The sequence below is a fragment of the Epinephelus lanceolatus genome, chromosome 1 (assembly GCF_041903045.1).
Source record: "Epinephelus lanceolatus isolate andai-2023 chromosome 1, ASM4190304v1, whole genome shotgun sequence".
In the NCBI taxonomy this organism is placed as follows: Eukaryota; Metazoa; Chordata; class Actinopteri; order Perciformes; family Serranidae; genus Epinephelus; species Epinephelus lanceolatus.
In genome coordinates this window covers 20,613,108-20,639,250 of record NC_135734.1, presented here as the reverse complement: position 1 = coordinate 20,639,250, position 26,143 = coordinate 20,613,108, and the positions used below count along the sequence as shown (strand labels likewise).

The following is a 26,143-nucleotide window of genomic DNA, read 5'->3' as shown; positions in this document are numbered from 1 at the left end:
ATGGAGGACCCCAGCAGGTCGTGGAATGGTTATAAAGCCCTGTATTGATTGATGTCTAGTTGATGCTTTATCATATTCGGTACAAATGCACATGGGGGCGCTCATGTACCAAAATAAATTACAAACAAAAGAAGAAGAATTTTCAAAACGGAAGTTCTTATATTCAAGTTCCGGTTGATTTCCGCCCTTAAAGGATTCGCGCGCGTTGGTAGTCGTCGAGGAGAAGTTAAACTCAGAACATTTTTTTTTAATCAAACATTATTGTTCAAGATGTCGGACGTTAAACTACAGAAGTTTCGGGGCTTTTTAACTGAACGGTTTACCGCCGTGGCTGTGGAGATATTTGGAGAATTTGAAACTATTGTGGAGGCGTACTACGAGGAAAACAAACATCTGAGGAATGTACTGCACATGGTGCTCAGCCCCGAGATAAAGATACCGAAGATAGGTTTGTCTGCTTTGGTTACTTTACAGATCTGACAACTTACTAACGCTAGTTACTACAACTTAACTCGAATAGTTGAAATAATGAACCTTAAGTTGATATGCATCAGCCTGAAAATGAGCTAACTTCGCTAACGTTAGCTCAACTCCATAGTGAAACGTCGCAGTAAACAATGTAACGCGAGGAGGCTAACTTAGCTGATGTTGCTATGGTCATGGTGTAGCTTTGTCTGAAGTAACGTTACTTTTTGCACGCTAGCTGAGAGAGGGATATTGTTTGTATAAGTTATGCATCCACAGCAGTCCATCCAACACGATGCTGTCAGATGTTAATGTTTAAACTTTTGTTGTGGTTTGTAAGTGAGCTTTACATTTGATTTGTGCTGTGATCTTGAATCAACACTTTATAAGTGCTTAACAAGCCCACTTTTTCTCAAGTCATTTGCCCTTCCTTCAATCTAACTGTAAAAATATCCCTCAAATGAAACACTTTTTACTCAGGGCCAGGGTATATAAACCAACAAAACATCAGTAAAAAAACAAAAGCACAGAGAAAATAAAAAAAAAACATCCAAAGTGTATGGGTGCATCCAAATCTGAGTTCTCCAATTGTCTCCAATTTTCATCTGCCCTACAACTTTGTTTTTTGGTGTGTTAGAAGAATTACAGCTTTGAAGGAAAGACATTGAAGCAAGAGATGGATAGGTTATAAGTACTAATGTTGTCTCTCTTTCCACAACAGATGCAAACCACTACACTGGGGCAGCCACAGATGTCACAGATCCTCCCCCTGAGCTGAACACTAGGGTGGACTTGGGAATATCCGAACCGTTGCCCAAAAAACCCAAAGAAGAGCAAACTGAATATGACATAAGCTGGGGATCAGGACAACAACAACAAGGGCCGGGGGAGGCTGATAACTTTATTACCCCAGATTGTGTGAAAAACGACCCAAAAGAAGAAGAAGAAGCAGTAGACACAAGCATGCCCTACATCAAGGACTCATTTCATATCAAAGTGGTTGAGTCCAACCCTGACTCTTCGGCCACAGTCTCAGCTGATGAAGATGAGTTCAGCTCCACATCGGACTCAGATGCAGGAGTCACAGTTGTCCCACAGCCATCCCGGAATAAAGAAAGCACAAGTCAAACATCCGAACATCACAAACATGACACAAAATCAGCGAATAGCTTAAAGGTAAGTTTGTTTCGATACCTTAGAACCCCATTGATCAAACACAATTGAGGTATAAATCTGAATGTGACAGGCTGGAGAGGTTTTCTAATGCAGTTTAAAAAAAAAACAACAACAACATAAAAGGTAAATATATAGATGATAATTGCCTTATATCAATGTGGGTCACTAGTCAGTCAATTAATTCTGCCACTTCCTTGATTTTGGAGCACTTTGTTAGCAGACTAGATAGAACAAAAGCGTGCAGGTAATCAGTGCAGTCTGCCATTTTGCTACTGCTACTACTACCACTACTTTAATTGTGCGTTGTGCAACACCCTGTTTTAATGACGCATCCTCAATTACAATGGCTCTGCTCAAAACTGGTGGAAATGTAAGATGATTTCCTCGATGGTACCAAGGTTCAGAGAGCCCTGAACAGAACCAGTTCTTGAGTCAGAGCTAATTTGGTGGGAAATTGGTATACGTGAACTGTTGTAGTTGTTCCTGACCCCTTCGTTAATTTTTGTCCAGTGTTCTTAGACCAGCTGGCAGCTGAAATTAAGGGTAAAAGTTGTGGTGGCAAAACTACTATTTAATGAACAGTTTAAAGAAAAAGTCTTCGCACGTCGGCTGTCTTTCTTGAGTTTTAATAAGCATTCATGAATGGAGACACACAAACATACAACTGCATGAACAGTCAGTCAGTGAGCGAGTGCCTAGCAAGTCCTCTCGCCCTGCTATCTTTATAGTTCTCGTAACACATGCGCATCAACAGTCAAAATATGTGGCGCCTTGACATTCCTAAAACACAGCATCTCTTCAGACTAACAAGGACACTTGTTGTCCTCCCTGGCTCATAATCTTGGTGTCTGAGCCTCCCTGGCTTGTGACCTTGGTGTCTCTCACTGCTGTCACAGTAGGGGTTAAATGAGGAACCCATATCATTAGGTTAGAAGTTCAGTTTCATCAAAACAAGTAACCTTATACAACACATTATAGATTACATATGTTTAAAAACCAGAATTTTCCATCACAAAGTAAGAAGGAAATGATTGCGGATCGTATTTACAGTGTTACTTTGTAATAGTTTTCCATAGTTGTGGGCGGGGAGGGAGGCGTTTCTGTTAGATGCCTGCAGCTGCTTACAGTCTGGCACCTGGTTGCTACCTAGCCCGAGCTCACCTGGGTGCTGTGAGAGTACATGCTGAGAAACATCGTTTTCAGTTGTTTATTGGAAAAAATTGAGGTCTGCATTCATAAATATCATCATTGGTGTATTATTACCTCTACCAATAACCTGACTTATTCTCATGAAAGGAGAATTTCATATTTATTTGTACATTGTGTGAGCAAGTCGTTTGGGGGGTTCCATAACGTTCACCATCTTGAAAATACACCCACCAGCAAGGGACATATAGCACTACAAGGCCCGCCTTTGGCGTTTTCATTGAGAGCCAGGCCAGCGCTGCGTGACTGAGAAGCCAAAGGAGAGGAGCAAGAGGCGCTTCACTACTACCCTGGCACTACTGCAGCATAACAAAGTCCCACTCTTTGAGCAAAATGCAGGATCATGCACATGCAGCATCACGGGAGACGGAAAGAAAGCGCAAAAGGGAATCCAAAACGTGACCAGAGTGTCAGCATCAGAGTAGCCTTTCCCGGGTGGAAAAAGCTGCTGAAGGAGAGAGGTTTTAAAAGGGATGCTGTGATTGGCCTGCTGACCTGCCTGTCATTTTTTCCCTAACAGGCAGGCCAGACTGATACAATCACAGGCCAGCGCCGTTGTCAGTGGCGAGGGATGAGGTGTGTGAACTTGAGCCACTTGTAAGTTGTCAAAAGACAAGACGTGATTGGTTTGTTTCTATATACCCCCGCTCCAACAGTCCTACATTGTAAACACAGCCAGCATGGTGAGGAGGGGGTTTGTCAACTCGTGTCGTGTGTGTCTGTGTAGGAGCCTGAATGAATACTCCATCAAGTATCAGATGACATGGTTTCGTCAATGTTATCATAGCTTTTTGGTACACAGCGGCTACCGTTGTTGCAATACACGTTTGAAACAGTGAGGCACTAGAATGCGCTATCTGTTTGAACGCAATATATGAGTTCAACTTTAGATGGGAGAAATTCCTACACACTGTGTGTTCCTGTTAAAGAAAATCATGCATAGTCTACCTTTTTAAGCAAACTTAATTTCTTAAATTTGCACAAGCAGTTATCAAACCAGAAAATCTAGCTTGACTAACTATCTCAATATGACTATATAATTATATATACATTTTTAGCATAAACCGACCAAACTGTTACTCAGTCAAATGAGACTGCCACAAAAAGATGGATGTAATAATTTCTAGGTTCAGAAATTTGTTATATAACAACTGGTAAAAATTTTCAAATGCTTTGTCACCCATAATAACATCTCTCAGTTCGTGACTTTTACTAACATGGGTTTAATAATCATCTGGTGAATTATGAGGGGTGTGGGATGACAAGGAAAAAAAAAAGATCATTTATACCTAGAACCGTGGATGAGTCATTTTTATCCCCCACAGAAACTGCTGTATACTGTAACTGTAACTGAAATGCTAGCTGTTTTGACAGAAAGACAGACAGATAGAAAAGAGGAAAAGTGAGGGATTTGGATCGTGTAGCCTAATTATGAACTGGAGAAAATGGATGAATGTCAAACAAGTTCTGGTGATGCTTCAGGACATAAGTGACGGAGAGTCAGATGGGGGAGAGGTGATTGAGGGAGAGACGGACGGGGCAGACACAACGGTGGAAATGAGAGAAGAAGAACTCGACGAGGGAGAGACCGATGATCCGTCCTTTTCACCTGGCGAGGAGGAGTCATCTGAAGATGAGGAACCCGAGCCGGCATTCAGAAAAAGGCCCAGGCCTCCGGTGGTAAAGGCTCTGCCCGCTTCACCCTCACAATCACAGCAGCCCTCTGATGTTGTGACAGGCAAGCCCCCACTCTTACAACGCGTTTACCAATTATATATATAATAAAGATATATAAATATATGTGATTTTATATATATATATATATATATATATATACAGTACAGGCCAAAAGTTTGGACACACCTTCTCATTCAATGCGTTTTCTTTATTTTCATGACTATTTACATTGTAGATTCTCACTGAAGGCATCAAAACTATGAATGAACACATGTGGAGTTATGTACTTAACAAAAAAAGGTGAAATAACTGAAAACATGTTTTATATTCTAGTTTCTTCAAAATAGCCACCCTTTGCTCTGATTACTGCTTTGCACACTCTTGGCATTCTCTCCATGAGCTTCAAGAGGTAGTCACCTGAAATGGTTTTCCAACAGTCTTGAAGGAGTTCCCAGAGGTGTTTAGCACTTGTTGGCCCCTTTGCCTTCACTCTGCGGTCCAGCTCACCCCAAACCATCTGGATTGGGTTCAGGTCCGATGACTGTGGAGGCCAGGTCATCTGCCGCAGCACTCCATCACTCTCCTTCTTGGTCAAATAGCCCTTACACAGCCTGGAGGTGTGTTTGGGGTCATTGTCCTGTTGAAAAATAAATGATCGTCCAACTAAACGCAAACTGAATGGGATGGCATGTCGCTGCAGGATGCTGTGGTAGCCATGCTGGTTCAGTGTGCCTTCAATTTTGAATAAATCCCCAACAGTGTCACCAGCAAAACACCCCCACACCATCACACCTCCTCCTCCATGCTTCACAATGGGAACCAGGCATGTGGAATCCATCCGTTCACCTTTTCTGCGTCTCACAAAGACACGGCGGTTGGAACCAAAGATCTCAAATTTGGACTCATCAGACCAAAACACAGATTTCCACTGGTCTAATGTCCATTCCTTGTGTTTCTTGGCCCAAACAAATCTCCTCTGCTTGTTGCCTCTCCTTAGCAGTCAGCAGCTATTTGACCATGAAGGCCTGATTGGCGCAGTCTCCTCTTAACAGTTGTTCTAGAGATGGGTCTGCTGCTAGAACTCTGTGTGGCATTCATCTGGTCTCTGATCTGAGCTGCTGTTAACTTGCCATTTCTGAGGCTGGTGACTCAGATGAACTTATCCTCAGAAGCAGAGGTGACTCTTGGTCTTCCTTTCCTGGGTCGGTCCTCATGTGTGCCAGTTTCGTTGTAGCGCTTGATGGTTTTTGCGACTCCACTTGGGGACACATTTAAAGTTTTTGCAATTTTCCGGACTGACTGACCTTCATTTCTTAAAGTAATGATGGCCACTGTTTTTTCTTTAGTTAGCTGATTGGTTCTTGCCATAATATGAATTTTAACAGTTGTCCAATAGGGCTGTCGGCTGTGTATTAACCTGACTTCTGTACAACACAACTGATGGTCCCAACCCAATTGATAAAGCAAGAAATTCCACTAATTAACCCTGATAAGGCACACCTGTGAAGTGGAAACCATTTCAGGTGACTACCTCTTGAAGCTCATGGAGAGAATGCCAAGAGTGTGCAAAGCAGTAATCAGAGCAAAGGGTGGCTATTTTGAAGAAACTAGAATATAAAACATGTTTTCAGTTATTTCACCTTTTTTTGTTAAGTACATAACTCCACATGTGTTCATTCATAGTTTTGATGCCTTCAGTGAGAATCTACAATGTAAATAGTCATGAAAATAAAGAAAACGCATTGAATGAGAAGGTGTGTCCAAACTTTTGGCCTGAACTGTATATATATATATATATATATATATATATATATATATATATATATATATATATATATATATATATACTGTCGTTCAGTAGTTTCTAGCAAGATTACTGCACTAGCAAAACTAATTTTATTTTTTATATTATTTTTTTATAGTGTCGGATCAACCCGATATGTGTGAGGGCCATGCAACTGGAAATGATGGGACTGTGTGGAAGTTTATAAAGCCGGGATTACGCACTGAGAGAGCGCAGTCACAGAGCACCTTGACTGAAGCAGCTGGTCCAACTGCACATGCACGCTCTAACATTGATGACTATTTGAGTGCGTTCATGTGTTTGGTGGATCGTGTCATGCTGCAACACATCTGCGACTGTACGGTGGCAGAGGCCCGTCGGTGTGGATTAGACGGTTGGGAGTTGAGCCTGGCTGAGCTGAAAGCCTTCATTGCACTCCTGTTAGCCAGGGGAGTGCATTATGGGATGAATGCAGACGTGGACGATTTCTGGTCAAATGAATGGGGTCTCCCCTTCTTCAGCACCACCATGTCCAGGAACAGGTACAGGGAGATTATGCGCTACCTGCAGTTTGACCGCAAAGACACCAGGCACACCCGACTCTCAGGTGACAAGTTTGCCCTCATCAGTGAGGTGTGGGACAGACTGATTCAGAACAGCATCGCCTGTTATAATCCAGGGGCAGAAATCACTGTTGATGAACAGCTCTTCCCCACAAAGTCGCGCTGCCCATTTTCCCGGTATATGCCCAATAAACCAGACAAATTTGGCATAAAGTTTTGGCTCGCTGCTGATGTAGAGACAAAATACATGCTAAATGGCTTTCCTTATCTGGGGAAAGATACAAGTCGCCCCGCAACACAGAGCCTAGAGGAGAGTGTGGTGCTGAAACTGATGGAGCCTTTCGTAGGGAAGGGGAGAAATGTAACCACCCGTTGTACATCACTCTCCCTTGCCCACAAACTCCTGGCCAAAAACACCAGCCTTGTGGGCACCATCAACAAAGACAGACGGTCCCTGCCTCCTTCTGTGCACCAGAAAGCTGCACTGCACGACACAAAAGTGCTGCAGAATGACAGAGCCACACTCACTCTCTATCAGGGGGAAGACAAAAAGAATGTTTGCATCCTCAGCACCCTGCATTCATCAGTGGAGATATGCGATGATGCAGAAAAGAAGCCAGAGACAATCCATTATTACAATAGAACAAAGGTGGGAGTTGACATGCTGGACAAGATGCTGAGGCGATACTCGGCCCGAGCTGCAACAAGAAGATGGCCAGTCGCAGTATTTTATAATGTACTGGACATTGCCACACTGAATGCCTGGGTCCTGTACCGGCGCTGCGTGGTTGCCAACACGACCCGGCGACACTTCATTCTGGAGCTCTGCAAACAGCTGCGCAGTGAGCATGTCAGTGTGAGTCGTCTGTCTGCGCGAGCACACGCTACAGTGTCATCTCCCTTGCCGACCATCCCCGAGCAGAGGAGGAGGAATTGTACTGTGAAGCGCAAATGCACAAAAAACAAAACTACAAAAACATGCATGATGTGCTTCCGTGCAGTGTGTGGACAGTGCACCGTTAAAGTGTACAGTGTGTGTGCTGATTGTGAGTAGTGTGTGTGAGTGGGTAGGCTACTGTAAATAGTTTTTCTTGTTGCAAGTGTGTCTGTTGGAGCTTATCTGTGATTTTCCGGATATCTTCTCCAGGGTATATGCAGGAATCCTGAGGTTAATTTCAATACCTTTTTAAGACTTTTTTAAGACCTTCCAAAAAACTTTAAGACCTCATCGCCACTTCAAGCTGTCGTTAGCAGCAACGCATCTTTAACTTACTAAACAGTTGTAGTTTGCAGTTAAATCTATGGAGCACAAACATACAACAGAACTCAGATAAGATGAGAAGGAATACAGCTTGAAATAATAAATTAAACCAAAGACAGGTTTATTAAAATACACCTTAGGTCATAACAAGTAACACAACTCTACAGCTCAACATCAACTATTTAAGGCCAACTTGATGAAAACAACAACCTTATGGCTAGCCCCTTGCATGTGGGATTTAGGGCTGACCCAAAAAATTCAAAGCTTTGTTCGATGTTCGATGATTTTTTTTTTTTTTTTTTTTTACAATATTCAGCCTTTTTTTTCTCCCGTTTTTTGGGGGACCTTGAACGCAACACTAATCATGCCGTCTGTTTACAGTTGTTTTTTTCCCCTTTAGCCATATGTAAACTCAAAGAACGAGAAGCAATGTCTGTCTGTTAGGCATATAAGATTTCATGTTCCAGTTCCAATTTGTGTTTTTAATTGATTGATTGTTTTTGGTTGGTTGACAAATAAAGGCCGGCCCCATTAGGCCGGTAAAGAAGTCATCTGGTCTGATTGTTGCATGAATTGCCTAAAAAAGTTTCACAGTAAATCAGAGAACAGGGATATTATTGTTGCCACGGGTTATTTGAAATGGACAAAGGTATTCTTTACAGGTGAGTTAAGGGAGAAAAGCTATCATGTAATTAAAAAAGAAAACATCTCCGACAAGGAAATAGAAAGCCAGACGTGCAATGAATGGAGACCTGTTATCCTGATTGAACACAGACGACTAAATTCTTTCAACAATGTGACTCAAAATAATGATAAAATAGATTTTATTAATGTAAAATAATATGCTGATGGTGACATTTTCCACTGGTCCGCTGCACTGAGTCTGGTGTCAGTGACACATGCTGCTCTGAGTCGCGTATCTGTCTGCTTGCGCTGCAATGCGCGCTGAGGGTTTTAATTTTTAGTGTTAAAAATCAAAAGTTAAACACTACTTATCAGCAACCAGAAATGTTTTTTTGTTTGTAAATATTTTTATCTTAATTCTAGGGTTGCAAGAAACTACCTTTTTGCCATAATTTTTAAGTTATTAACTTTTTTGGACTTTTTTTAAAAATACTTTTTAAGACCCCGCAGACACCCTATTTTACTCGCTTCCTTCCTTGTTTTCATGTAAGATCAGTTTTATTGAATGTGCAGTTCATGTAGCATCTTTGATTTTGACATTTTGATGTTCAGGTTAGCTGTGTGGTTGCGCTGTATGTGAGAGGCAGAAAGACCAACAGAGAGAGAGACCGCACGCTCCGTTTCTTTGTGTAAAACAATATTGTTTATTTCTGTCTGACTATAACTTATTCAAATGTTAGGTTTTGTCATTGCTGTTCAAACTTTAATTTTAAAATGTACTTAATCGATTTTCAATCTGTAATGAAATAAAGCTACTGTAAAATCAATCAACGGCAAACTCTGTTTTATTTTTCATTCACAGTATTATTTAAAACATTTTTTAGCCTATGTCATATTCATTTAGATTTTAGTCTTTTTCTTCTACAATTTTTTAATTTAAATGCATGAATTATGTGGTTGTGTTTGTTATAGGTCTGTACAAAGAATTTTAAATGTACCCTATTTGACCTTTTTTTTTTTTTTTAAAGATATTTTTTGGCCATTTTTGGTTTGTAATGAAGTAGCCTAAAATAATTTTAAAATTACAAACCACATGAAACTAATTGAAAATAGCTATTTTATCAAGTCTCTCATAAAGGACAAAAATTAACAGCTTATCTGCTTCAAGAAATGACAGCTTTGTCATGGCTGATGCTGTTACAGAAGGGGGTGGGGGGGGGGGGTAAAAATGACTCCCTGTGGTGGTTCTATTGTTGAATTGCAATCCTGGTTTGTTTTTATCATCTAAAGCCTGAAGTAATGATTTTTTTCTCTTCTCGCTGCCCGGAAGACGCCAGTGTCGCCCCTGCAGAAAACCATGCTAGAATTACCTAGGTAAGTACAGTGAACTCTGTCTGCAGTTTTTAAATGTGTCATAATATTTGTGTGTATTTTTTTTTCTAATGATATCAACGTGTTTCGTACAGGAGGGTACCCTACCAGTCCTTCATTCCTAGCCCAAGTGAGTGCAAGTCCTTTTTGGCAAGGCTAACTGAAGCCTTCAAGGACTATCCAGAGGACAAGAAGCCTCTGATAACCAAAATGGGCCTCACAGAGAATGTGGAATATGTGGATTGTGCTTTTGGTAAAGTCCCCAAAGGGTGCCCCCTGTCCTACCAGCACCCTGTGCCGTCAGCTCGGGATCACATCATTTATGACAATGCTCCATCTCGACCGCCGCTTCCCCTCCGCCATCATGAACTGGGGCCAATGCCTTCTTTTCCTACCCTCAGTGTCAAGGAACAGGAACATGTGGACGTCATGCAGATTACCTGGGAAGCAGCACACAGTCTTGAGCAGTCCACACGTGGACGCAAGGAGGTAGTACAGGATCTGCGGAAACTGCGCTTGACCAGCCGTTTCAGGGAGATTTGCAAACTTAAACCCGGTCAGAGCAATGCGGACTACCTGATATACAAGATACAGAAAGGAACCCGAAGGTGCAAGACGGAACATATAGAGGAGGAAATGAAGGCCGATGCATTTCGGGAATACTGTCAGCATTTATGTGTCAACTGGTCCCCCTGCGGTTTGGTTGTCCATCCGGAAGCTCCGTGGCTGGGGGCACTGCCTGATGGGTTGGTGTATGACCCCAGTGAAACACACAGTTACGGGCTTATGCATGTCAAATGCATTGCGTTGCGAAGCTTCGTCGAATGCAAGTTCCTGTTCTGCCAGGATGGAGTCATGCAACTGAAGAGGTCCCACTCCTACTATTGGCACATCCAAGGAGAGATGATGGTGACGGGTATGGAGTGGTGCGATCTGTTGGTGTTCTCCAGAGAACACATGCTGATTCAACGCATCTACCGAGACAAAGCCATCATCAAGGTCATGAAGAAGAAGTTGGATGAATTCTTCTTCCGTTACTACCTGCCAAGTCTGTTATAAACTGATGTCGCAGCTTGAGCGTCATCACACTGCTGTCATAGACTATTTTTTGTTCTCTTCAGGTGGTGGGTTGAATGTAATCTTTTCTTTTATATTTGTCTCATTAGTTTGATTTAGTCATGAGGACGTTTGTGTTTTGTTTGTGTGATCTCTCTTTTGCGTATGTTTTCATTTAGCCATGAATACATTTTCAGATATTTTTTAATTTCCTTTTACTTTGAAATGACTGTTGCGACAGCCAGATCCTGTTTGCAGTGTGAAACTGAGGCTGCGTTTTCTTTGTCATGTTTACTCATCTTACTACTTTCCAAAGGTGCCCTGTTGTAAGGCTGCATCTACTGTAAATACTTTTGTATTTTTCATTAAGCTGCTGATCCTTCACTCAATTGTTGTTGTCATTTTGTCGACAAAATTTCAGACAATAGTGAAACACATCTACCTCAATTTCCCAGAACCCGAGCTTGCAGTGATTATGTATGATGCTTTCTGTTTATGATCATACAAGACTGACAGAAGCAGCAAATGGCATGTTCTCAAAAAAACAACATACATGGTTGATTACTAAAATTGGTGATGGATTTTTGTAATTCGATTTGTTAACTTGATTTTTCTCATGTTGGTTGTGTAATTTTTAATCACAGAAGCATTACAGGTTCAAATGTTGGCACAAATTGGACATTTTAAGTGACTACCAAAGCCCAGTGAATGTTAAATGTTGCATTAGAAATTACTTTAAAGGTCCAGTGTGTAGGATTTAGGGGGATATACTGGCATACATGGAATATTATATTCATAACTATGTCTTGATTAGTGTGTAATCACCTGAAACTAGCACTCAAGTGTTTTCGTCTCCTTAGAATGAGCTTTTTATATTTACATACAGAGTGGATCCTCTTCTTTGAAGTCCTCCATGTTGTTTCTATAGTAGCCCAAAGCAGACAAACTATCACTGGCTCTAGATGGGGCCATTTATATTTTTGCAGTCTGCAGCCTCACCCCCTTGATGTCACTTAATGCTACACACTGCATTTTAACACAAAGTTTGAATGTTCAAAAATAAAAATTCTTGCATAAAACCATAATAATTTCTCCTTTCAATGCTCACACTTTCTTTACACCTCAGCCCTCTCAGGTCTTAACCTTTGAACAACGCAACAAAACTAACTCATTAGTCAGTCCTTTTAGCTCCCACAACTTTCACTGTTCACACAATTTACTGCTCTCAGTACGTTTACACTTGACGACACATCTGACAATATTTTCAAGTCTTTTACTTGAACAGGCCAATGACCTCTTAACTGAAAAGAGAGTCAGAAAATTGAGTTGCATAGTAAACTGGGCCGACAATAATGTGTACAGCGGCCTGAAGTTCCAGTCCTAAACATAACATTTAATGGTGAACACTAAGCGATTAAAACTAATTATTAGCAGATTAATATACATCATGTTTTAATTCTAAATCATCACTATTCATCACACTAAAAACTCTTTGGATCGGTGGACCTTAATGGACCAAAGGGATATGAATAACTTAGCAGGTAATCAAGGCATGGACACACATTCTGACAGCTTCAGAGGAAGGAAGTCAATGCTTATTTATTTATCATACTGGTAAATCTGAATGAATTACGGTCTTCTCTGGTGCTCATGGTTTCAGTAAAATGAAATCAACAGAGCTAACGATGTGTAGCATCTCCATATTGACAATTTTAAACATTCAAGCATTCTAGCTAACATTAGCTCAGGTGGGTAGCCAACACTCCAGTTTTATAGGCTACATCCAAAGAACTTCTATAAAAATGAACTGCTTGGTAATAAGACCTGTGGTCTGTACTACAAAGCAGGATTTGGAGTTAGCGAGCTAACGTCAGGGTTAACTCAGGATTTTCAGCACTATGAAGCCTCAGGGTATCGGACCAGAGCCTGTCAACACCCTAACCTCTGACCAATGGGATCACTGAAGCAAAAGGTATCCATGGACAAAAATCCGGAGTCTCGGGTAAAAAGAGGAGCCTATATGCTGTTACGGGACTCTATTTCCACTGGTTTTAAAACAGAGCCTCTAACAAACAGAGATCGTTGACAACACTAAACGCATGATTTTAGCACTACTTGAAATCATGCAAAGTTTATTTTGGTCCGCAGTGACAGTGCTGCTACTTTTACGCTCTGATTCCATCACCACAGCTCAAAATAACATTAGACACCTGTGTGACGAGAACTAGGATTGAACAGATAATATTTTATTAGTTAAACAATCCACACACTGTTGATTAGCTCCCATTATTATAAATGCAACATTTCAGTTAACTACTTTTCCACACTTAACTTCAGCAGCAGAAACAGTTTGGTGTTACTTTAAAGTGTTTTATGTGACACATTCAGACGAGTTTCATCATCGTCCAACTAAACAGTAAAAAGTGCTCTATAAGTCTCTGCTGAGGCTGAATTTTTGGATCGTGTTTTTTTAAAGTTTCTAGATTTTCCGTTTTAAAATTACAGATTGTTGTTCACACTGACATTTTACTGTCTTGTAGTCGCAGACACTTTCTGTACTGTTTCATCACATGTTATATGAAGCAGCTTGCTTCATTCATGGTTCTGATGATGCCGCTCCAGTTTGAGTTGACTGAACTAGTTAATAACCAGCTTCGTAGAGCCAATTATACAGACAGACAATGTTAGGGTTAGTCAAACCAGATAACGAGATATCCTGGGTAAGTTGAACTGGCTTCGCAGTGCAGGCCTCTGGTGTCTAACTGAGACAGGCCTTTATTTGTCAAAACCTGTAGCCACGCCAGGCCAATAAAAGAGACTGGGCGTTTAATTGGGACTCAAAATAGAAGTTTTGCGGTATATCCATGTAAATGATAATTATTAATAAGAAAATCTGTTGTGTGTAGTTATTTTGTGAAGGCACCAATAGTCTACAGTATTGTCACAATATTGATATTGAAGTATTTGTTTAAAAAAAAACCATTTCATTTTCTCCACAGAGCTGACATGTCTTATGTGTCCTCTGCTCCTGCAGGGGGCGCTGTGTCCACCCTCACTGTGAGAGGTACATGGTTACAGGCTGAGCACGGTCTCTTTGGTTGGTATCAGATGACGTAGACTGAAGCAATGTTTTTTTTCTTGCAGCTGGACCAAAAAAAAAGAAAGACAAGAACTGATCAGAAACGCTTTGTCATGTTTCACACTTGCCCCGTGCGCCGTGTATAACAGCAGTCATTAGTCAGCAGGGCGCACGCGACTCGTCACATTTGGTCCTCTCGGGCTCGTTTGCGGTTTAACCGGATACAGTTGTTTTGAAATTACCAGCTCGCCGCTGCTTCACACACACACATTCACACACACGGTCCTCGTTTCGTCGAGCTCGTGCCCCTGCTCTCCCACCACCTCTGCTTCAGTGAAGATGGCGGTGAATAAAACATACATCAGTATCGGCTATGCCTCGTTTGGTATGCTCATGGGCTTTTCTGCTTTCCTGGCGTGGAACATCGCGTTCAAACAGCCGTGGACTGCAGCCATGGGAGGACTGTCAGGTAGAGTAAACACTATGTGTGTGTGTCGGACACTGTGTCTTTTCCTTTCAGTGTGTGAGAGTAAACCACAGTGTGTGTGTGTGTGGTTTTATTCGGCTCTAACACCATTGACCCTCCTCAGGCAGAAGGTGCCCTGTACCAAACCTGCAGGTTGTAAAATGAGCCTTCAGTTTGACAGAGATCACAGGGCTGACTTGTTTTTGAAGGACACACATGAAAATGAACAGTGTCATATAGGCAGGTTATAATGTATTGTTTAGTATCAGGGCAGCAGCAGATTTTTAATTCTTATCTGACTGGTTTCAGCTTGTCATTGTGTGCAAGGGTCAACTTTTGGACCACTTTAGTGATCATGGAAAAAATTATAGAAGCTAGTGAAAATATTGGAGATTAAAATCATTATGAAATGCAGAATTATTAAAACATGGACCAGACTGTATACAATTATGTAACAAAATAATGATATACAAAACGCCCCGGAAAATATTTAATCAGTGTCAGTATCAGTGTTTTGCATGTGTCATTCTACATATAAATTGCCTGTATCTGATATTATTTAACATGGTTTTTCAATGCATGTTCTAGTGTTGCACATTTTTTAAGAGGTTTTTACCCAAACTCTCAGGCAGCTATAAGTTCAAGTCTCCGCAAGTTCATTTTTGTTCATTGTAAAACTTCAATTAGTAGCCCGGGCTATTATATGCTATACAACAGGCCTATATTTGAGACAGGCCTTTAAACTGTTTCTCAGCAAAGCTCGGTGAATGCAATCAAATAGTTTATTTGAACCACTTACTTGTATAAAAATTAGGCTTTAGATAGTATATAAAAACTGAGTCATTCATTTGATCTATCTCGGACAGACAGCGCATCAGAAAGAGAGATTTAGGACACTCGAGTCCAGATCAGGCATCTAATTGAGACAGGTTTTTATTTGTCAAAATGTGTAGCTACACCAGGTTAGTAAAAGGGACTGGGCGATATGATGTCAATATTGCAGTGATATTGTTGGGTTGACTATTTGTGCTCTTACAAAATATGTACACAGTGAGATTTTGATAAATAATAGTTTAATAATGTGGGTGTAATGACTAAGTGGCTAAAGGCAAATAACAGAACAGCAAGAACAGTCTGGTAAGTTCAGAAAATGCTGTAATGCAGCCATTAATCAGGAGAAGACAACACTACAATATTTCGATATCCAAAATCTAGGATGATATCTAGTCTTGTATTGCGATATTAATAGAATATCGATATTTAGCCCGGCCCTATATTAATCTAGAGTAAATTTTAGTATGAAGCTTTGTGTCTTTAGTTCTGGTTTTACCCTGTGAGTGTTAAAATTAATGTGCACATGATGCTGGGCTCAGATTTGTGACTTATAAATGGCAATGTCAGAGCCCATTCAGTCTCCCAAAAGTTGGCTTTATGCAGTTATGCAATGGGTAATGTGAAGAGTTGTTTCCATGGTTATGACCTTTGAGTTACTGTTGAGGTTTGCAGGTCCATATCTGTAACCTCTGCCCTCATCTGTTCTCAGGATGTGCTGTAACCAGTGTTGTTAAACCATAATACAAGTTCCCAAAGATCAAACTGACTCACCTGGGCTCTTTTGTGATTTTTATTCAAGATCATAAAGTGTAGTATTGTCTATCTGTGGCACAGCTATGGTTAGTGACCTGCATACATGCAACCAACCCTCACTGGAAACACTGGAGCTGCTGTCAGGTTGCTACAGCCCAGTTCCCTCTGTTACACTGTCAGACTCAGCGAGGGTTGTCAGTCAGGTTAGCTGTTACATGTGGCAGAGATTCACAATCCTGCGGCTGTGAAAAGGGGAACATGAAGAAAGAAGTGTGATTCATTAACTCAGCACTTGGCAACATGCTGTGTCACGATGTGTCTGAAATGCACTCTGACCCCTCGTACCACCAGAAGTTCATGACCGTCCAAACACTGGTCAATGTCTGTGACATGTGAGGAGTTAATTTTAGGGGTGTAAGAAAAAAATGATACAATTAAGTATTGCAATAGCATCTTTTGTGATGCAGTATCAATTCTCAAAAACATTATCAACTTTAATTGTTTACAATTTTTTATTTATTTGTTTACATAAAGAATCCTGCAAGCACTTTTAATGTCATTTTATTTTATTTTTTTTTTACTGATGTAGGCAAATTTTAATTCCTTTACTCAGATGGCACAAAAAGTATTGCTGTTATATGGGATGTTACAGTGACTGTGATAAATACTAATACAGAAGTTACCGTTCTGAATGCTTTAAAAAGCTAACTTTTTCATGCATATGGGGCTGTGTTCTTTTAACAATGACAGTTTTCATAAAATTAGATTTTGTGATTTTATCACAATATATCACCTTGCTAACAGTATTGCAATTTATCACAATACATACAACCATAACCCCTGTATCGTGATATGTATTCTATTTTTGCCAATACACAGCCCCAGTTAATGTCAGCTGTGAGTGTGTTTGCTTTAAACACTGTGTTGTAGCTCACTGTACACTTATATTACACTCGGTGTTTGAGAAGCATACCATCAGATTTTAGATTTAGATGCTGCGGCTGGAATGTATGTCCGGGTAAATCATCAGCAGAGAGCGTTTTTAAAATCTTTTCTGTGTTGGTGCATTCAAGGAAACTACAACATCACGGCTTTGACAGTCAGTTGCTTACTTTTTAAAGGAAGAAACAAACATTCACATTATTATTTTCATGGCTTCCATTTTTTAAAAATTATTACTAGTCTTAAAGGTCAGCGATTCTAATCCAGTATGCTCCTCACGGTCCGCTAGCTGTTTGTTCTGTGTGTGTGCTAAAAATAAAATGCAGTGTTAATAGGAAACAAACACAGCACAATTCCAGCCAAACAACAGGGGGCTTTAATACCATTCACAGGATGGGACAAAGGAAAAATCTTGGTGGTATGTAAAGAAAGGCAGCGGGAGCGACATGCTGAAACTCCAAAGTGCATAGGAGTGCCTTGATATTATTGTACCTGCATCACCGTGTGACACTAACATCATGGCTCCAAAAAGATAAAAATTAGCCTAAAACATTACTGTTAGTTTGTTCTTACATCATATTGGGATGACATGGAAACAAAATATATTGTCAAAAATGAATTTGTAGTTATTAGATTAATACAGCATCCTTTCTAAAAAGCAATAAGCTCACGTGTCGTGTTGTTGTGTTTGTCCCTCAGGTGTGCTGGCACTTTGGACCCTCATCACTCACGTCATGTACCTGCAGGACTACTGGAGGACTTGGCTGAAGGGCCTCAAGTTCTTCTTCTTCATGGGGGTCTTCTTCTCTGTTTTAGCAGTCGTGGCCTTCATCACTTTCCTGTCTGTTGCCATCAGCAACAAGGAGTGTAAGTACTTCTTCATCGCTTGACTGTCTCACACAGTTGTTCCTCTCCAAATGTGCTGATGTAGTGTGGTAATGAACACACACAGCTAAGTGCCCCATCATACAAAATGTTAGTGTATGTTTGAATACGTAATTGAAATGTTTTGGTGGCGACCCACTGTGGCTCCCAACGAAAGGATTTTTATGTCACAGCTGACCACTATAAACAGATACAAAAAGATGCAGGGAAACAAAATTACTGAAATTACCTGGATAACCTGATGACTGAGAGCTCCACCTGAACGTGACTCTTATGTTTACTACATGTGCACATTTTCCACAGTTCTCAGAATGCCCATTTGACAGTCCTGAGGGAGACTGGTGGGGCAAGTTTCTCCAGTTCAGAAACTGCCAGAAAGCGTCATTCCTCTTACACAAAATGCAAAGTACAGTGCATTTTCATTCCTCAAGACTACAGTTAATGGAAAAATTGCTGTTTCAACTTCATCCTTTTTAACATTCTATTTGGCTTTTCATGGTTTGGGCCGTGACGTAAATGAAAGATTAAAGTAAAGAAAGTAATGTAAGAATAAAAGCTATTTTAAGGTAAGTTAAATTCCTTTACATTTAAGAGAGCTTCAGGGTCTGTAGTCACAAAGCTTCCTAGTACAAAGAGTTGATCCTACTGACAAAATTTCAAGGAAGCATGTTTTTTAAGCATGTTAAGACTAGATTCTGGTAAAGATAAAAATAATTCATAAAGCATCTTATCCCTTAAGAGAGCTCCTAAGGTGAAAAACTGTTTGGAGTATGGAGAAGGACTTAAGAGTTTCTTCAGAAGAAGGGGAAATGGCAGAAAGACAAAGAGGTCGGAGAAATATTCTTCAAACGCTGGAAGACAGTGAGTAATGAAATGCTACAGATCAGATCGTGCAGGGATAATGTTTGTGGTCGATTTCATCTGAGATGCGCTCACATCTCCCACCAAGCGCAGTAATGTCAGAAATATAGTGATCACAACTATAAGATATTTGGCAACTGGCAAAATGCAACAGTGCAGCAGTGATGACTTTGGTCCATTTCAAACCACCTCAGCAGAGTGATCACACAAACAATCACAGCACCTCCATGGTCGCATAATGTGACACAGTTACTTTCATGTCCACTGGGTGTCCATGGTCCATAAAAAAGGACAACCAATCACATCTGTTAAAAGAATGCATCATACCTAACAACAGGGTCAACCACACCTCCTCACTAAGGTCAAAGTTTCTGTTCCTTTCTTGCTCAGAGTTGCTCTGAGCACTTTCCTAATTCACAAGTACTACACTAGTACTCCTTGCTACAAAATGTTAGGTTTTTAGGTTTAAAGTTAGGAGCTTTGTGAATATGACCCCAGGTGTCTTGGTGGTAGAAGAAATACTCCATTACTAGTCCTGAATCCAAAATGTTACTTAAAGGAGCAGTGTGTTGGATATAGTGGCATCTAGCAGCAGTGAGGACTGCAGATTGCAACCAGATGAAACTTCTCCCTGTGTGCCAAGCATAAACTCCCGGTTAGGATTCTCTGAGTGTTCATTGTTCAGGATGTTTTTCCTTGGAGCTGAATTATCTGTGGAGGTCTCTTCTTCTCCAGCACAAAAAACTAGGTGATTAAAACTGGTAAAATATACTGTTTAGGCAGTTTCATGTTACCAATCAGTGTTTCTCTGTCACTGTTTGGGTTGTTTGCTAGCCCAGGACCTGCTAATATGTGCACACCTGTTTTCTCTGATAACTTAAGAGTCAGACGTTCAGGAGGTTTTTACAGGGAGCTGAATTATCAGTAAAAGTCTCTTCCTCTTCAAAACAAACAGACCCCGAGATTTAAACAGGTAGAAACACTGACGAAAGCAATTGTACGTTAAAAAAAAATCAGTTTTTTTGCAGCGCTGTTTGGCTCATCATGAAGGGGCCAGCTATGGTAACTGACACTGAAAAATAAAAATATACAAATGGCCCTATCAATTGCTGGTGTTGTTTTTTTTGTTTTTTTTTTTTTTGGTATTTATTACGTTTATGATGCGTTCAAACGAGTACAAAGCTGGTAGTAATTTTCTCTTGATTTTTCACTCTCATTTCATTTCTTTGCTGCTCCTGTTGGTTTACTTTTTGTTTCCATTGCAGAAAATTTCCTTTTGTTTTAACTCCTAAATTCACAGGTTGATGCTACTGTAGACATTAAGTATGTCACACAAAAACTGAACTTAAAAAACTTTAAAGCACACGTGTATTTGCAGAATATTATATTGTATGACTGTTTTAAAAGACTGGCTACTGTGGCATAGTAGCGTAAATCCTTATCTCTGACATAATCAGAGAATTCATGTGATCGCCTGAGAGTTGCTCTCAAAGGTTACTCACTTTGCAGTAACTAGGTCGCTCAATAAATCTTACTCATCACTTTCAGGGAGAACATTTTCACACCTGAGTTGGATCTATTAAGATTTCATAAGTGTAATTCTCAAAAGTTTATCTAAGTATAGGTCCTGGGGTTATCACCCAATGTCAGTGGCCGACCTCACTGACACGTGGCTGAATGGGAGTGCAGCCAGGTTACAACATCTTGAGGAAAGTCAGCTGTTAAATCAGCAGGTTAATGGTCATGGTGTGTGTCTCTCGCCCCCACAGCCCTGACTAACCCTCGGAGTCTCTACCTGTCCTGTGTGTGGAGCTTCATGAGCCTCAAGTGGTCCTTCCTGCTCACCTTGTCAGCTCACCGCTACCGCAAAGAGTTCGCCGACATCAGCATCCTCAGTGACTTCTAAGGGTACTTAAACATCTCGCTCTGACCACACAGACTTTGGAGACACACTCTCTGTGCTGGCTTCCCAGCCTGAGAGTCCATGTGATGGAGGACATTTAAGGAGGAATCAGAGGAGAGGATGAAATACTTTGTGTGGCGGATGAGCACCCTGATCCTGGTTACTCATTTGCCTCCTCCTCCTCCTTTTTTTATGTGTGCAGGGTTTGTTGCTAACTTGGCCACTTTACAGAAACAAAACCCAGTTCCTGTTTTATATGATCCTTGATAGATTTTACATTTTCACTTCCTCAGCGCCCTGCCTAGTCATGCATCTGCACAATTTCCTCATGACTAAATAAATCCAAAATATGCTTATTTCAAAACCATGACTCAGTGAAGGGAATTGCCGCATTACAACACACTCCTCAGTGGTGACTACCAGCTGCAGTGTCATGCTGTAGCCAGTAGAGGGTGCCATTGTTCCAAGAGTTAAACACCATGTACAGACCGTGTGCTGCTCTGACTTACGTCTTCATATTATATTTAATTTTTTTCCAGTACATTGAATGATGAAGAGTCGAACAAGTTGCACATGCAACAGTCAAATGAAATCTGCGTATCAGAAAGCATCAATCCTATGGTGAATATATGATGTACATCCACGGCTTTAACAGAGCGTGTCGGGGTCTCGCAGAGGGCAGGTCACCCAAAATCCTGCAGCATCAACATGAACGCTTTCATGTAATAAGCACCACAGTTTGATACATTTGTGAGCCATGAAGGGGCATTTTTAATGTAAAGAGTGGTTTTTTTTTTTGTATTATTTTTATCAGTGTGACAAAGGAAAGTACGTGTAAGTGTGACATTAGGCCTCAGTTATGGCTTTAACTCACCACTAATGTGCATGCATGTCGCTTGATGTTATGTTATCCTCATCTGAACCATTCATGACATTTATATTGTTGCTTATTGAGATTATTATTTCCTTTATCTCTGTACATTACCATGTTAGAAATGAAGAAGGGCGTTGTGTATCCACGTTTATCACTTGACTGAATGTAGGAGCGTGTGTTTGTGTGAGTGTGTGTGAGAGTCACATTAATAAAAATGTGTTTTTTGACATCCGCCGTGCAGCCGTGTGTTTTTGCAATGAAATCTGGAAATAGACATGTCAGGAGCTTATAGCTGTTCCTCTTTTTCTAAGAAGGAATGTGGGTTTTTTTAAAGTTTCTGTTCCTCCAAAGCATTTTATTCCTTTGTACTTTGTGAAGGAGTTACAGCAGCAAAAAGACAATTTATTATTTTCTTCATAAGCATTTGGACTTTGATGTAACACGAGAAAGTGTCACAGAGGCAGATTGAAGGTGTTACACATCCTTCTTCCTGCTAAGCTCGGGTCAGGAGGGTCAGTGTTGGGCATTAGAGTGGGATTTGCGCCATGAGTGGAATGAACCACTTTTCCCACCCACCCAAGCCACATTTATGAAGAAGAAGAATAAAAAAAACCACACCCCACAGCATTGCGATCGCAACAGTAAATGCAGGTCAATAAGCTGCACTTTGAAGTCAGGCAATTATTCCATCCATCCACATTTTTATTTTGCCCCTCAAAGGGAAAGTTTGGGGGGAGTGGGGGTGTGGAGAATTTTTGAGTGTATGATTTTGTGAAGGCAGCCGTCTGATAGCAGGACTTTGAAGTTGATGTGAAAAATGTGTGAGTGAAATATTACAGCGGCCATCAGTGTTTGGTGCGTTATAAGTCATTTAGTTATTCATGTACTGGACAATATCTGGTGGAGAAATGTGTCTCTTGAATCCTGCAGCTGTGAGGAGAAAGTAAAGTGAATCTGGCGTTGTGTTTTAATATTTATTTATCAGTAACTTTGATCCTTAAGAGGCCACTATCATTATTTCACTCTTTGTTGCCTTCCTGCATCCTTGCTCCGTGTTTTAAGGACATTTTTTGGTGGTACTTATATCTTAATTGCATTACACTGGTTTGCTTGTAAGCCCCCAGAGTCTCATTGCATCAAGGTAATTGCGATGTTGTGGTTAAATCACCATGGCAACATTTTTTATCTGGCCGTTATAAACTTCGACATTAAGAAACTGAAAAACAATCCGGCTCACTTTCCACTGAGCAAGCTGGGGGCTTTGGAACCAAATACGTCCTATTAAGTTTATACACCAGCCTGTAAAACGTGTGTGTGTGTGTGTGTGTGTGTGTACGCGTTTGTGTGGTATGTAAAGAGAGGGAGGGGTCTCGTTTTATTCAATTATGGGACTCCTTTCTACTCAAATCAAGGAAGGAAGTTGTCTCAAGTGTTGACTGGCAGTCTGGCAGAGTGCGGTGAGACTGGAAACAAAAGTTTATACTTTCAAATAACAATACTATCCTAAACATCCTGTATAATTACATACTACAGAGCGGCAGCAGCTGAATCCAGATCTATAACAAACAATCTACAGGGGAAACGATTCCTTTGTACTGCACATGTGCGCACCTTTGCAGCAGATGATGTCAGAAAAGGACACAAACGCATTGTATCTCAGTGAGCATCCACCCATCTGCTCTCAGACCTGTTTATGTGCTCTCGCTTACACGTCATAATCAGTAATTACAGCAGATTTCATTCTCTTTTTTCAGGGTTGCGTATTTGCCAACAAGTGGCAGAAATAAACTCAACACATTTATCCAAATACCCTACGTAAGAACAATTTAATGCATGAAAAGGTGCTTTACTTTGGTATTTCTATGTAGTCCTGCTTCACTTCTTCTCCACAGCCAACTAAGTGTAACATCAAAGTACTTATATATTGATGCCTAAATAATAATATATATGAATAATATTGCCACACTGATTAGGGTTTTTCTGTACATTTTATTGCTAATATTTTTGACTTAACTCAAATAAAATTTTGAATTCAGGACTTTCAAAAATAAATGGAGTCCTCTCTGTGGTGTTTCTAATAATAGTTATAATAATATAATATACTCATAAAGTGATTTTCAAGGCACTCAAAGACACTTTGCAAATTCAGGGATAAAAAAAAAATTAGAAAAAAAAAACAGACAAGCAAGAGAACAAATAAGGGATGAGGAGTGATTGTAAGCAGTGTTGAACAGGTGAGTCTTGGGTGATTTTTTTAATATGGAGAGAGAGGGGGAGTCTCAGATGGGTTTGGGGAGTGAGTTCCAGAGGGTGGGAGCAGCGCTGGAGAAGGCCCTGTCCCCCCAGGATTTGTGCTAGGTCCGGGTGGGGTGGGGTGGGACAGGAGGTTGGCATCGGCAGAGTGGAGTGTGCAGGTGAGAGTGTGATGATGGAGCTCACACAGGTAGGGTGGGGCCTGGTTATTGAGGGCTTTGTATGTGATGAAAACTTGAACTTAACCTTGAGACGGCTTATTCCCAGCAAATGTTTTGTTTCTTGCAGTCAGTGTGCTCTGTCAAATTAAAGCTGTGTGTTTGTCTTTTCAAAGAAAAACACAACCAGCCATTCTGACGAACACTGAATCACCTAACACATGTGTATGCGGATACATGACGCATTAAAATGGGATTGTTGTGAAACTACCAGTATCAGTCTATGCGTGTCAGATAATTAGTTACTTTAACTGTAAAATAAGAAACCGAAGTGTGTAAGTACGAAACTCCTTCACTCTCATATTGACGTAGTTTTCAACCAGCCTGTAGACTTCAACAACACAATCAAATCCCTCAGAGTTATGGCTTTTGGTTTTGGTGTGCCACCCCAAGATTTTCAGTGGTCCCATTTGGCCACCCTATGAAAAATCTCTGGGGGCACCGCTGCCATCACTCCTGTCAGCGTTACTAGTGTTTGCAGTTTGTCATCGGTTTATCAAAGACAGAGGCGAAGGAAGTACTGAGATCTTGAAGTGAACGTATCAGTATCACACTTTAAAACTTCTCCATCAAAAGTAAAAGTTGTGCTCTCGTAATTTCACTTCATTGGAAGCACAAGCGTACAAACAACAGAGTGTATTAATAGTATCAAAGGGAAAAGTAGAATCAGGCAGCAGGATGGTTCATATCAGAGTGGCATATTATAATACTGGGTTATTATTACGATATTTACACAGCACTTCAATGTTGGTTGGCATGAAGTTACTCTAACTAGTCTATATAGCGTTGGGTAGTTCCCTAACAGTGCATCATCATATTTTTATGTAAAATGTTGATCTTAAAAGTATAAACGAGGTGGAGTAAAAGTTTAATATTTCCTCTGGAGGTGAGTTAGAAGTACAAAGTCGCATAAAATGGAAATATTTTGAGGTACACGTACTTCAGAACTGTACTTGAGTGAAAGTACTTAGTTACTTTCCACCAGTAACAAAAGGTGAACAAGGATCCACAGCTTTATTTTGTGTCTGTGATGCGTGCTGGCTAACATCTCCATCCTGAAATGTGAACATTGGTATTAATGATTCACAAAAAATGGAGCATTTGATCTAAAAAAAGAAGCGTCAGGAGGAAAAACGCTAAATGAAAAGCAAACATCTTGAATTGGTCGAGAACCAGATGGCCTCTTTGACATTAAGAAGCCGCTTTGGCATTTTAAGAAGGCAGTCCCAGAATGATTTCCGAGGAACTTCCGCAAAGCGAGGTACAAAGCCCACAGATATTTAAGCAATATCCATAGCAATTTACTGTTTTATTTACAAACTGAAACATATGTTTCCAGACCTTTGCAGCCCTCCTCCCCTCCTGTCCCTCCTTATTACCACACTGATTTACTGCTGCAGGATTTCTCCCACACTATCTGCTTTTTGGTTTCCTCTCTTTGTCCCTGTATTATCTTTATCGTCTTTTCTCATCACTCAGTCATTCAGACTGTCCCTGCAGACCCGCATGTTAACAACACATGCCCTACCTTTACACTCAGCTATTGTGCTTTTCCTCCTCTGACTCCCCTGTTTTCTGTGTGCGATGCTGTCTGTGCCTCTGGGACCACTGCGAGCTCGCATCTGAAACATTTTAGAGAGACACATATTTGCTGTTTTAGAGCACAAAGGGATATGCCATGGCAGAGGCTGTTTGAAGTGGCTTCACAGGGGGAACCAGAACCAGAGCGAGGGATTTGAGAAACCATAAAGAAACGTTAGCGCAATGTAACTTTGGTGAATTCATCTAATCTAATGGAAGTGGGGATTGATTCAATGTGAAGGCGCGCCCCTTTGAAGCTGGCCCTGTTGATGTTTCTAATGCAATAGCTCTGTTGTAGAAACGCAGCATTCC

At 40.7% G+C, this 26,143-nt stretch overlaps 2 protein-coding genes across 3 annotated transcripts; both read left to right on the top strand.

Annotated features, from left to right (window-relative positions):
- Window positions 1–179: 179 nt before the first annotated feature.
- Window positions 180–12,267, top strand: LOC117257395 (uncharacterized). 2 transcript variants are annotated; one of them, XM_033627561.1, is made up of 4 exons: window positions 180–448; window positions 1,187–1,641; window positions 10,086–10,129; window positions 10,222–12,267. In XM_033627561.1, the coding sequence occupies exons 1-4, from the start codon at window positions 271–273 to the stop codon at window positions 11,183–11,185; spliced, it is 1,641 nt and encodes a 546-aa protein (XP_033483452.1). In that variant the 5' UTR covers window positions 180–270; the 3' UTR covers window positions 11,186–12,267. The 2 variants fall into 2 exon arrangements, with proteins under 2 accessions (XP_033483452.1, XP_078023319.1); XM_078167193.1 differs by lacking the exons at window positions 10,086–10,129; window positions 10,222–12,267 and adding exons at window positions 4,330–4,585; window positions 6,447–9,582.
- A 2,030-nt stretch (window positions 12,268–14,297) lies between these two features.
- On the top strand, window positions 14,298–22,008 carry slc48a1b (solute carrier family 48 member 1b). The gene is made up of 3 exons (XM_033625613.2): window positions 14,298–14,730; window positions 17,956–18,123; window positions 20,772–22,008. Exons 1-3 carry the CDS (start codon window positions 14,601–14,603, stop codon window positions 20,906–20,908), a joined length of 435 nt encoding a protein of 144 aa, XP_033481504.1. The 5' UTR covers window positions 14,298–14,600; the 3' UTR covers window positions 20,909–22,008.
- Window positions 22,009–26,143: the final 4,135 nt, after the last annotated feature.